Below are 12,500 nucleotides of genomic sequence, written 5' to 3' on the forward strand. Positions count from 1 at the left end.
AAATATGATTATTTCAACAACAGAATATCTTCAGCTCTTCTTTAAAGTCTTTAAAGGTAAAAAAAAGTATTTTTTAAAATATATTACTAGTAAAATTGTGGCCAAATGTGGATGGTAAATATATATGTACAGAATTTACATATATATTTTAAAACTTTAATGGGTTCATCCATCTCAATTATTGATTCTTCCATTTTCTGCAGCTCATTCAGGACTTGAATGATGAATTATGATTAATCCATGATATTATTTTGAATTACTGTTCTCATTCTCAGGCGGATGAATATAATATTAAAAGTTGTGTTTATCAATGTCCTCGTGTTGATGTTTTTTTTGTTTTGTTTGTTTTTCACAGCAACAAGGAATTAAAATCTGTGTGATGCTGTACAAGGAGGTGGAGTTGGCGCTGGGCATCAACTCCGGCTACAGCAAGAGAACGCTGCGGCACCTTCACCCCAACATCAAGGTGAGCGTAACGCAGTCGCGTGTGTGTGTGTGTGTGTGTGTGTGTGTGTGTGTGTGTGTGTGTGCGTGTGTGTGTGCACGTTTTTTTACACGTGCGTTCGTTCGCCAGGTGATGCGTCACCCAGACCACGTCTCGTCTGCCGTCTACCTGTGGGCGCATCACGAGAAGATCGTGGTCATCGACCAGTCGGTGGCCTTCGTGGGCGGGATCGACCTGGCGTACGGACGCTGGGACGACCGGGAACACCGGCTGACGGACGTCGGCAGCGTCACACTGTCTCACTTGGAGCAGGTGACACACACACACACACACACACACACTTCCCTTCTGCTTCTCTGTCTCTCGGACTCATTCTGACTCATGTACTTGCTGACACCCAACGGCTTGTCTTTTATTATTATTCCCAGGCTAGCTCCGCCTCCTCCAGTCACACGGCCCCGCCCAACGGCGGAGGCGTTTCCCAGAGCAACGGGAAGGGAATTTTTACGGTGTCGGACACGATGGACCAGCCCAAGCTGAAGAGTCAGGGCAGGATGAAGAGGACCAGGTTCAGCATCAGGAAACACCTGCAGAAACACGGCCTGGCCCAGGCCGACAGCGACAGCGACCTGGAGAACGAAGAGAGTGAGTGACACACACACACACACGCACAAAATAAATATTTTATATATATTTTATATTGTCTAGCAAACAGCTAAATTTATTAAATCTGTTAAAATTTTCCGACATTGAGCTTTGAGAAAAACAGAATATTTGTTGAGTTTATCTTTTTGTGGGATTAAAGGGAAAAATAAACTTCAACTGCAACAAACAGTTTCTGCAGCAATAAATCAAACTTTGCTCTTATTTTTTCAAATATATACACATCGGTATCGGAACTCCATCGCCTCCTAATAATCCATATTGGTTGGAGATTTATTACGTATTCATATTGTTTTCCAGATGATTATATGAGATTAAAATGAAAACCGAGGGTGATGCAGCAGCAGCACGACAAACATCACAACACTGTTATGAAGTTATTACTGTCATGAGTCAAATTTCCTTTATTAAGCCCTGGGATTCCAGTGTTGTTCTGTGCGGAGTGAAGTTAAATTTGATTTCAACAACTCAACATCGTTCAGTTTTTCAGTAACGTGAAGAGTTCAAGAACAAACTCTTGTGGTTCTTGTCACTGCGCTGGCTCGTCTGTGTTGTCGCGCTGCGTCGGCGTCGGCGTCGGCCTCAGTGCTGTGGGATGCTGCTCCTCTGTCCAGGTCTCTCCAGCAGCGTCACCAGCAGCCGGCACGGCCTGATCCCCGGCAGGCTGGCGGAGCTGAGGGCCAACTCTCCCGCCGTCGGCGGTCAGAGTCAGGCCGGTGAGTCGGGGCTGCTGATTGGCCGCTCGCATCCCGGTTTCCATTGTTGGGCCATTTGCCGTGGTTTCCATCTTGACGTGACCGGCCTGCGGCTCCGCGTGTGTGTGTGTGTGTGTGTGTGTGTGCGTGACTGTGGCGCAGGTCAAAGGTCGATCTCGATCAGTCTGATGGGACTCAAAACTCTCTTTTTCATTTTATCATGAGTATTATAGACATGAGTTGTTAATCGATTAGTAATCAACAACTAAATTAACCGCCAACTATTTTGATCATCGATTAATCGCTTCAAGTCGTTTTTATGAAGGAATAAAAACTCACCCTTCATCATTATCACGTTTCTTTCCTGGACACGTGTTTTCAGTTCTGCAGTCAAACAGACGCCGTCAGGTTTATTTTTTCATGAGCCGGCGGACTTTCCTCCATTTTGTTTGCCGGACTCATCTGGTGTTGATTCCTGCCGATAGACGGGAACAAGTGTCAGAGACGAGCGCCGGGCAAACAAACACTAACTCTTCCCTCCGATTACCTGCATGCAATTTCACTTCTGTCCATTCGTGAGGTGAGTAAACACGACTTCAGCTCCTCGCACGTCCCTCTGCTCTCTGCTGCGGCTCAGGTTTGATAAACCTCGGCTGTGTTGGAAAGTCCACAGGAAGAGACACCGGGAAACTCTCAGGTCGTCTCCTGCAGGAGCATCGATTCTGTGTGGACGATGATTTGTTCTTCGTACAACCGAGTGTGTGTTGGTGTGTTTCAGGAAGCAGCTCGGTGCGAAGTCTGCACACGGGGGTCGGAGAGTTGTTTGGAAACACGCGGTTCTGGCACGGAAAAGACTACTGCAACTTTGTGCACAAGGACTGGATCCAACTGGACAAACCCTTCGACGGTAAACTAAGTGAACCAGGTCCCGCTGTAGTGAAACACAGTTTTAATTCAACCTCTCGTCCTTTAACACGTCATCGCTTTCCCAGACTTCATCGACCGACACACGACTCCCAGGATGCCCTGGCATGACATCTCCTCGGTGGTGCACGGGAGCGCGGCGCGCGACGTGGCCAGACACTTCATCCAGCGCTGGAATTTCACCAAGGTCAGAGGTCGCGCCGTCACCGAGTCGGGGAGCGAAGGGAAACAAAGAGCGGCCCGCAAATTTTAAGGGTTTGAATCCCTGTGTGATTGAGTGCGATGTGGGGAAACCGTCCCGCTCGTTCGCGGAGGCTGCATTCATGAGTCTGTTTCTCCCATCATGCCTCAGTTCTTCTCCCGTTCCTCCAACAGCTCATGAAGCCGAAGTATCGCTCTCTGTCGTTCCCGTATCTGCTGCCCAAGTCTCACACCACGGCCGGAGAGCAGCGCTACCAGGTCCCCGACTGCACCAACGCCAAAGTGCAGGTCGGGCAATGGCTCTCTCGATGAATATATATTAAAAAAAATGAATAAATAATTATTTTTGCACTTACATGCATAAATAAAATTGCACATTAACATAATAACAACACAGTAAACACAACTTAACTCCAAACACAGACACTATCGTAAAATTAAAGCATCAATAAGCATAAAGTCAACAAAATTGTGACATAATAATAATAATAGATAATAATAACAGCAGTGTCTTCCCTCTCTCCCAGATCCTTCGCTCGGCCTCAGACTGGTCCGCCGGCATCAAATACCACGAGGAGTCCATCCACAACGCCTACGTCCACGCCATCGAGAACAGCCGACACTTCGTCTACATCGAGGTACGACATGTACACGTACAGTCTGAACCAGGTTACCATAGCGACAACAACACCGATACGTAAGCGAGTATTTCAATCCAGAGTCTTCCTCCCAAGTGTCTCTGGTTAGTTCACGGACATCAGGGAATGTGCAGCGTCTGTGAGTGACATAATATAATATAAGTAACAGAGAAGCGTCTGACACGATGAGCCGCTGAAGAAGTGCTCATCGCACATAACAATATATTTTTATATTTTGGATTATAATCTTCTCCATTATTCCTTATTATTGAAACATTTAAGAAGTTAATTGTCATGTACACAGTAAGACATAAGTATGCACTGGGCAATTAAAGTCTTATTCTGCAAGTTTCCCTTCACACAAAAATGTATATACTAAAAACTAAGATAAAATATTAAATATGTACAGAAGAACAAAAATGTATTTACAGTCTGGTGGAGCATAGCTCAATAATTTTCTTATTTTTTTATGATACAATAAAACACAATCATTTATTTTCTTATGTATTTTTTCGAGACGTTTTCTGTGATGTTTTGTATAAACTGAATATGAATTTTTCTATAGTTTTTTCAGAAAAGGAGCTCAAGATGAACGTGAGACCTGATTGTAAAAGACACAAACGTTTGTTTTCTCTCTCTCTCAGAATCAGTTCTTCATCAGCTGCGCAGACAACCGACACGTTTTCAACAAGATAGGAGACGCGATCGCTGAGCGCATCATCAGAGCGCACAGGTGACACACACACACACACACACACACACACTTTATCAAAGATTCAATTAAATGAACACACTCTTTGTCGTGGACACACATAATAATCACACACTCACATTGGTTTTGTGTTTGTGCAGTTCGGCTTATCACGAAAGGGTTTCTCAGAAACACACACACACACACACACACAGTGTATATTGTTGGTCTTGATCCTGTTGGACTCTACTTATCGTTTATACCTTCCAGGTGACTAATAGATTTCATATTGTGAGTCGTGTTGGACGTGGCCTCAGCGAGGATATATGTTTTAATAGTTTCCTATTTACACTTCAGTCTCTCTCTCTCTCTGGGTCATGTTGTGTTGTCAGGGCTTATCAGCGGACACACACACACACACACACAGGCTCTATGTGGCGCACACACACACACACACACACACAGGCTCTATGTGGCGCACACACACACACACACACACACACACACACACACACAGGCTCTACGTGGCACACACACACACACACACACACACACACACACACACACACACACACCTGACCTGGTCCTTTCCCGGCTTTTTAAAAAAGTACTGAGTACTGAGTTGTGCTTTTTTTTCAGCCCATCACGTTCTTTTATGCAGAAATCATGTGAACTATGTGAATAATATTAATAAATCAAATGTTTCCTCTCTCTCACAGGGAGGGTACGAGGTACCGAGTGTACGTGGTGACGCCTCTGCTGCCGGGCTTCGAAGGAAACATCAACACCGGAGGAGGCAGCGCCATCCAGGCCGTCATGCACTTCAACTACAGGTGTGTGTGTGTGTGTGTGTGTGTGTGTGTGTGTTGTGCACCCATGAACCCACCCGCTGCTGTTTGAGTGTGTTTGATGAGGGTGAAATCCCAGACGGAGCCACTGATGGATTACCGCCACACCTTCGCCTTCACAGTTATTAACCCTGCGTCTACTAGTGTGTGTGTGTGCGTGTTCGTGCGTGTGTGTGTATGCAGACATTCATTGTGTAGCCTTGGGTCCTTGTGTAACCACAAACTCCCCGTGCACACACACTGACAACACAAAGGCTGAGTACTGAGAGGAACGCGTGTCGCTCTGTCTCCGCTCTCCTGCAGGACCATGAACCGAGGAGACCAATCCATCATCTCGCAGCTCCGCAGAGAGAGTAAGTCGGAGGCCTTCAACCCTGAAAAGAATTCAGATCCTCCTTTGTTTATATCGACTGATGTGAGCACCAGAGACTGTAGCACCTCTAAGTCTTATTATCTCAGACAAGAAGTCCATAGTTTCAGTCGCACGCTGTGAGAGTGTAACTGTGACTGCTGTGCGATATGAAACTGTCCTGCTGCGTCCTCGTCCCTCAGTGGGAGACCAGTGGATGAACTACATCTCCATCGCCGGGCTGCGGACTCACGCCGAGCTGGAGGGGAAGCTGGTCACCGAGCTCATCTACGTCCACAGCAAGATGCTCGTCGCCGACGACAACACCGTCATCATCGGTAATTCAAACGGGTTTCTCATCATATTTATATCCTCATCAAAAAGATCTGATAAAAGAAGCATCATCTGATAAGATTATGAGGTTTTTATAATCATAGATTTATACTCTGACCCATGTGACAGTTTGGTCATATATCTTCAAAATCAAAGGTTTTACATTAATATTAAACATTATTCTGCAGATGTTTGTTATTTTGTCCAGGTTCATTTCGCTATTATATAGATTATTATTAAAAAATAAATGAAACCATGAAGTTTCCAGTGGAAGAAACCGTGATCAGGATTATTAAATCAGATTTAAAATATTCAACAGATTGAACTCAGAACTGAATGTTTTTATATCAGACATTTTTTTAAAAAGTATGTTGAGGTTTGGTGGCAGACGAGGTGTGACAGCGCCACCGTGTGTCCCCTCTGTGTCACTGCAGGCTCCGCCAACATCAACGACCGCAGCATGCTGGGGAAGAGGGACAGCGAGGTGGCGGTGATCGTGGAGGACTCGGAGACGGTCGCCGCGGTGATGGACGGGCAGCCGTACCAGGCCGGGAGATACGCCCTGCAGCTCCGCCTGGAGTGCTTCAAGTACGGATCCAGGAATCCTGGTTTATTATTATTTTTGATCCAGTGCTTCAATTTTTTCTAGATTTATCTCTTGGACCATTTTCCAAGAATGCTTTTTTATTCACATTAAATGTCAGATCTTTTACTTGAGTTTAAATCAAGATTATCGAGTTCAAGTCTTGCAACAGAGCAAAGCTTTAATTTCAAATCTCTTTTTATAATGTAAAATCATAGTTTGAATAAATGAAACGACTAACAACGTATAAATATCACTCGTCGCTCCTCTCTTTACTTTCTGGAAGTACTGATGATTGAAGAAAGTTTCCGCTCATTGTCCTTCTTTATTTCTGTGATATTTCTTCATCATTTCTTCATCATGCTTTGCCAAATGTCTCCGCTCGCAATTTCCTGCAGCGTTTGACGCTTCCTCTCCGTCCTCCTCTCTCCCGTCAGAACGATCCTCGGCGCTCACACCGACTCGTCCATCGACGTGTCCGATCCCATCAGCGACCACTTCTACAAGGAGGTGTGGATGGCCACCTGCGCCCGCAACGCCACCACCTACCAGAAGGTGGAGTCTTAACGTCGCACCGCTTCCCAAACGCTCGGCAACAATTATATTCTTTATATTTAAAGCTACATGTGTGTAATATTTAGAATAACTTATTCACAGAAATATAATATACTGTCCATAACTCTGTTCATATATGAGTTATATATAGTTCCATGAGGTGGACCGACCTCTGTGTGAGTCTCCATGTTTCTGCGTCGTGTTGAATACGGTTGTTGAACTAAACGCTCCAGAATATGTCGCGTTTACGTTGAATTTTCAGACGCCGCCGGAAACAGGAAATGGAATCAGAAGTGCGCCGCCATAACGTGTCCCCTGTCGGTCCTCAGTTGGTTGCGTTTCTTTCAACTTTACCACCAGATGGCGCCAGAAAATTACAAATATTACACACTGGGGCTTAAAATGAAGTTTGTCTAGATTTGGTTTCACACTTATCAGATCCATATTTCATTGGTGTAAGTGTGGAAAGAAACGACAATGTTAATGCTCATTTTTGTGGCTTTGTAGGGTAAAATTAAGAGACATTATTACATGTAAGCATGAATATTATTGTAATTATTTTGATTTGTTTGAGGTTGTTTTTAAGATGATAGTTTAATTTAAAGCTCAACTTCTCTACTAAATGGAAGTGACGCTGATTTAAGGCCATTTTCAAGAATCTTTATTTATTTTTTTCAAATGCTTGGTGCTTCTGAAATATATATATATATATAAGAAACCAGTGGCCAACCAAGTTCTCCTCTTCGGCTCTGCCAGGTTTTCCGCTGTTTGCCGTCCAGCGACGTCCGCAACATCCTGGATCTGGAGGGCTTCCTGGCCAAGACGGGCCTGGACAAGGACGACCCGCCGCGCGCCCGCGAGGAGCTGAAGAAGATCCGCGGCTTCCTGGTGCAGTTTCCTCTCCAGTTCCTGTGCGAGCAGAACCTGCTCCCTCCCATGGGCTCCAAGGAGGCCATGGTGCCCATGGAGGTCTGGACCTGAGAGTCCGCTCCTCGTGTGGACGATCGCCGACCTGCCGCCATTTTGGAGGCTGAAAACATGTAAATGTAGCTGCTGTGATTTATTGCTCTTATTGGAACATTAAACAAAACATCTCCGCTCTTATTAGCTATGAAACAAAACTGTCATCTGCTAACATCTGTCTTTTTAATATCAAATCCAGCGGCCGGTAGTTTTGGCCTGTTTTCGCCCCGAGTCCAGACTCGCAGGTGAAACGCCCCCAAAAGAACAAAGATCCGGCCACATAATAACTATTTATATGTTCTGTGAACAACACAGGTTTTAAGTCGGCGAGATTTTTTTATTTGTTAATTTGATAAATGGAGATTATTAAGGGCCATAAAATAAAATGAAACGTGCTGACACTTCACTGTCATGGCGACGAGGGACAATCTCAGCATGAACCTCAGCCTCCAAAATGGCGTCAGCTGTGGAAGACACACACAAACACACACACACACACACACACACACACACACACACACACGTCATTACGAGACTGTGACTTCTCAAACACACACAGACACAAAAAGACACTAAGAAGTTGACCAGCAGACGCAGACAGGAACTCTCACAGTGCCTGAAAAGACTCCGTCCTCGACAGAATCTTCTTCCCAACGACACTATGCAACGTCCGGGGGCCGGTGGACGCAGCTCCGACGCTCCTGTGCTTGAAAAGACAGTAAAAAAAAAAAGAAAAAAGAGAGACTTTAATGAAAAGAGGACGAAGGAGCTCCAACAGAAAGAAAAACCCCGAGTGCCAAAGAAGACGGAGCGTCGCCCCACGACGTTAATCCAGTCTGAAACATTTCATCGTTCCATTGAGCCGGAAGTGATCTGATCTGATCTGATCTGATCTGATCTGTTCTGTTCTGATCTGATCTGATCTGATCTGATCTGATCTGTTCTGATCTGTTCTGTTCTGTTCTGATCTGTTCTGATCTGATCTGTTCTGATCTGATCTGATCTGATCTGATCTGTTCTGATCTGATCTGATCTGATCTGTTCTGATCTGATCTGTTCTGATCTGATCTGATCTGATCTGATCTGATCTGTTCTGATCTGTTCTGATCTGATCTGATCTGATCTGATCTGATCTGATCTGATCAGATCTGTTCTGATCTGATCTGATCTGATCTGATCTGTTCTGATCTGATCTGTTCTGATCTGATCTGATCTGATCTGTTCTGATCTGATCTGATCTGATCTGATCTGTTCTGATCTGATCTGATCTGTTCTGATCTGATCTGTTCTGATCTGATCTGATCTGATCTGTTCTGATCTGATCTGATCAGATCTGTTCTGATCTGATCTGTTCTGATCTGATCTGATCTGATCTGATCTGATCTGATCTGTTCTGATCTGATCTGATCTGTTCTGATCTGATCTGATCTGATCTGATCTGTTCTGTTCTGTCCTGATCTGATCTGATCTGATCTGTTCTGATCTGATCTGATCTGATCTGATCTGATCTGTTCTGATCTGATCTGTTCTGTTCTGTTCTGTTCTGATCTGATCTGATCTGTTCTGTTCTGATCTGTTCTGATCTGATCTGATCTGATCTGATCTGTTCTGTTCTGTTCTGTTCTGATCTGATCTGATCTGTTCTGTTCTGTTCTGTTCTGTTCTGATCTGATCTGTTCTGATCTGTTCTGATCTGATCTGATCTGATCTGTTCTGATCTGTTCTGTTCTGTTCTGATCTGATCTGATCTGATCTGATCTGATCTGATCTGTTCTGTTCTGATCTGATCTGATCTGTTCTGATCTGTTCTGTTCTGATCTGATCTGATCTGATCTGTTCTGATCTGATCTGTTCTGATCTGTTCTGTTCTGATCTGATCTGATCTGTTCTGTTCTGATCTGATCTGATCTGATCTGTTCTGATCTGATCTGATCTGATCTGATCTGATCTGATCTGTTCTGATCTGATCTGTTCTGATCTGATCTGATCTGATCTGATCTGATCTGATCTGATCTGATCTGTTCTGTTCTGTTCTGATCTGTTCTGATCTGTTCTGATCTGATCTGTTCTGATCTGATCTGATCTGATCTGTTCTGTTCTGTTCTGATCTGATCTGATCTGATCTGATCTGTTCTGATCTGTTCTGTTCTGTTCTGATCTGATCTGATCTGTTCTGTTCTGTTCTGTTCTGATCTGATCTGATCTGATCTGTTCTGATCTGTTCTGTTCTGTTCTGATCTGTTCTGATCTGATCTGATCTGATCTGTTCTGATCTGTTCTGATCTGATCTGATCTGATCTGATCTGTTCTGATCTGATCTGATCTGATCTGATCTGATCTGATCTGTTCTGATCTGTTCTGTTCTGATCTGATCTGATCTGATCTGATCTGTTCTGATCTGATCTGTTCTGATCTGATCTGTTCTGTTCTGATCTGATCTGATCTGATCTGATCAGAACATTTTTTTTTTTGTGCTTGTTCGTTCTCTGCATCCATTTTGACTGGAAGAATTAAAGCTGCGGGTCAAATTCCAGTTATTTCTTTTAAAGATCTTAACGGCAAACTCAGATATTCACTCAGTTCCTTCATTAGAAATGCTTCTCATCCTGTTTTGATACTTGTACGAAAAGTACAAACAAAATCACAGACAAATGAACCATATGACCCTTTTTTTGTTGTTGTTTCTCTTAACTCCATAACCCACAGATTCAACTTTATCATTTAGCAAACAGATGTTTACTGTTCATCATTATGAGTCTTATTTTATTATTTGATCCTTTTGGAGGCAGCAGAACAAACCAGATGAGCCCGTTTGTCATCTTGTAAAGATTCTGTGGTGAAACGTGCAAATGTGATCATTTGAAATTTTTTCTCATATGAGAATATTGTTGAGTGGCACTTTAAAGATGCTATATTGAATATTATATCATATTTCCGGCACAGTGCTCGGGAGTTGGTCGGGGAGAGGTGATAATATGTCAGAATGAAACGTTAGTACAGTTATTATGTGATAAATATAAACTCAAGTTCAGGTTTTGCTCTTGTTTGGGGACCGGCTTGAATTTTAAATTCAAAACCAACTCTGGAACGTTGAAGATTCCTCGGTGTCTATGATCTGCATGACGACTGGTATGACACATCTCTTGTACAGTAGCTTGACAGCATGACAGCAGCTCATTGCCATTAAACCTAACGGACGCATGAACGAACTCCTCTTCGTCCTCTGTCGATGGGCCTGACTCCGCCTGACTCCGCCTGACTCCACCTGACTCCGCCTGACTCCACCTGACTCCACTTGACTCCACCTGACTCCACCTGACTCCACTTGACTCCACTTGACTCCGCCTGACTCCGCCTGACTCCGCTTGACTCCACCTGACTCCACTTGACTCCACTTGACTCTACTTGACTCCGCCTGACTCCACTTGACTCCGCCTGACTCCGCCTGACTCCACCTGACTCCACCTGACTCCACTTGACTCCACCTGACTCCACTTGACTCCGCCTGACTCCACTTGACTCCGCCTGACTCCACCTGACTCCACCTGACTCCACTTGACTCCACCTGACTCCACTTGACTCCACTTGACTCTACTTGACTCCGCCTGACTCTACTTGACTCCACTTGACTCCACCTGACTCCACTTGACTCCACTTGACTCCACTTGACTCCACCTGACTCCACTTGACTCCACTTGACTCTACTTGACTCCGCCTCACTCCACTTGACTCCACCTGACTCCACTTGACTCCACTTGACTCCGCCTGACTCCACTTGACTCCACCTGACTCCACTTGACTCCACCTGACTCCACTTGACTCTACTTGACTCTACTTGACTCCGCCTCACTCCACTTGACTCCACCTGACTCTACTTGACTCTACTTGACTCCACTTGACTCCACCTGACTCCACTTGACTCCACCTGACTCCACTTGACTCCACTTGACTCTACTTGACTCCGCCTGACTCTACTTGACTCCGCCTCACTCCACTTGACTCCACTTGACTCCGCCTCACTCCACTTGACTCCGCCTCACTCCACTTGACTCCACCTGACTCTACTTGACTCTACTTGACTCCACTTGACTCCACCTGACTCCACTTGACTCCACTTGACTCTACTTGACTCCACCTGACTCCACTTGACTCTACTTGACTCCACCTCACTCCACTTGACTCTACTTGACTCCACTTGACTCCGCCTCACTCCACTTGACTCCGCCTCACTCCACTTGACTCCGCCTCACTCCACTTGACTCCACCTGACTCTACTTGACTCCACTTGACTCCACCTGACTCCACTTGACTCCACCTGACTCCACTTGACTCCACTTGACTCTACTTGACTCCGCCTGACTCTACTTGACTCCGCCTCACTCCACTTGACTCCACTTGACTCCGCCTCACTCCACTTGACTCCGCCTCACTCCACTTGACTCCACTTGACTCCACTTGACTCCGCCTCACTCCACTTGACTCCGCCTCACTCCACTTGACTCCACTTGACTCCACTTGACTCCGCCTCACTCCACTTGACTCCGCCTCACTCCACTTGACTCCACTTGACTCCGCCTCACTCCACTTGACTCCGCCTCACTCCACTTGACTC

At 45.2% G+C, this 12,500-nt stretch overlaps 1 protein-coding gene and 1 long non-coding RNA gene across 3 annotated transcripts in view; one reads left to right on the top strand and one right to left on the bottom strand.

Annotated features, from left to right (window-relative positions):
* The window catches only part of pld1b (phospholipase D1b), a 22,285-nt gene extending 13,438 nt beyond the window's left edge, over window positions 1–8,847 (top strand). Inside the window, exons 13-27 of one of the 2 annotated variants that reach the window (XM_047329942.1) lie at window positions 356–466; window positions 575–757; window positions 874–1,090; window positions 1,723–1,824; window positions 2,582–2,710; window positions 2,796–2,914; window positions 3,103–3,216; window positions 3,456–3,566; window positions 4,211–4,299; window positions 4,977–5,090; window positions 5,409–5,458; window positions 5,658–5,792; window positions 6,222–6,375; window positions 6,808–6,925; window positions 7,682–8,847. In XM_047329942.1, coding sequence (XP_047185898.1) covers window positions 356–466; window positions 575–757; window positions 874–1,090; window positions 1,723–1,824; window positions 2,582–2,710; window positions 2,796–2,914; window positions 3,103–3,216; window positions 3,456–3,566; window positions 4,211–4,299; window positions 4,977–5,090; window positions 5,409–5,458; window positions 5,658–5,792; window positions 6,222–6,375; window positions 6,808–6,925; window positions 7,682–7,906 — 1,971 coding nt within the window. In that variant the 3' untranslated portion in view covers window positions 7,907–8,847. The remainder of the gene's footprint in view (window positions 1–355; window positions 467–574; window positions 758–873; window positions 1,091–1,722; window positions 1,825–2,581; window positions 2,711–2,795; window positions 2,915–3,102; window positions 3,217–3,455; window positions 3,567–4,210; window positions 4,300–4,976; window positions 5,091–5,408; window positions 5,459–5,657; window positions 5,793–6,221; window positions 6,376–6,807; window positions 6,926–7,681) is intronic. The other variant, XM_035619068.2, reaches the window with a different exon arrangement.
* Window positions 6,532–7,157, bottom strand: LOC118291119. Its single transcript, XR_004786554.1, has 2 exons — window positions 7,096–7,157; window positions 6,532–6,915 (listed from the first exon to the last, which is right to left on the bottom strand). It is a non-coding gene; the product is annotated as an uncharacterized LOC118291119 (long non-coding RNA).
* Window positions 8,848–12,500: the final 3,653 nt, after the last annotated feature.

The sequence above is a fragment of the Scophthalmus maximus genome, chromosome 21, assembly GCF_022379125.1.
Source record: "Scophthalmus maximus strain ysfricsl-2021 chromosome 21, ASM2237912v1, whole genome shotgun sequence".
Classification (NCBI taxonomy): domain Eukaryota; kingdom Metazoa; phylum Chordata; class Actinopteri; order Pleuronectiformes; family Scophthalmidae; genus Scophthalmus; species Scophthalmus maximus.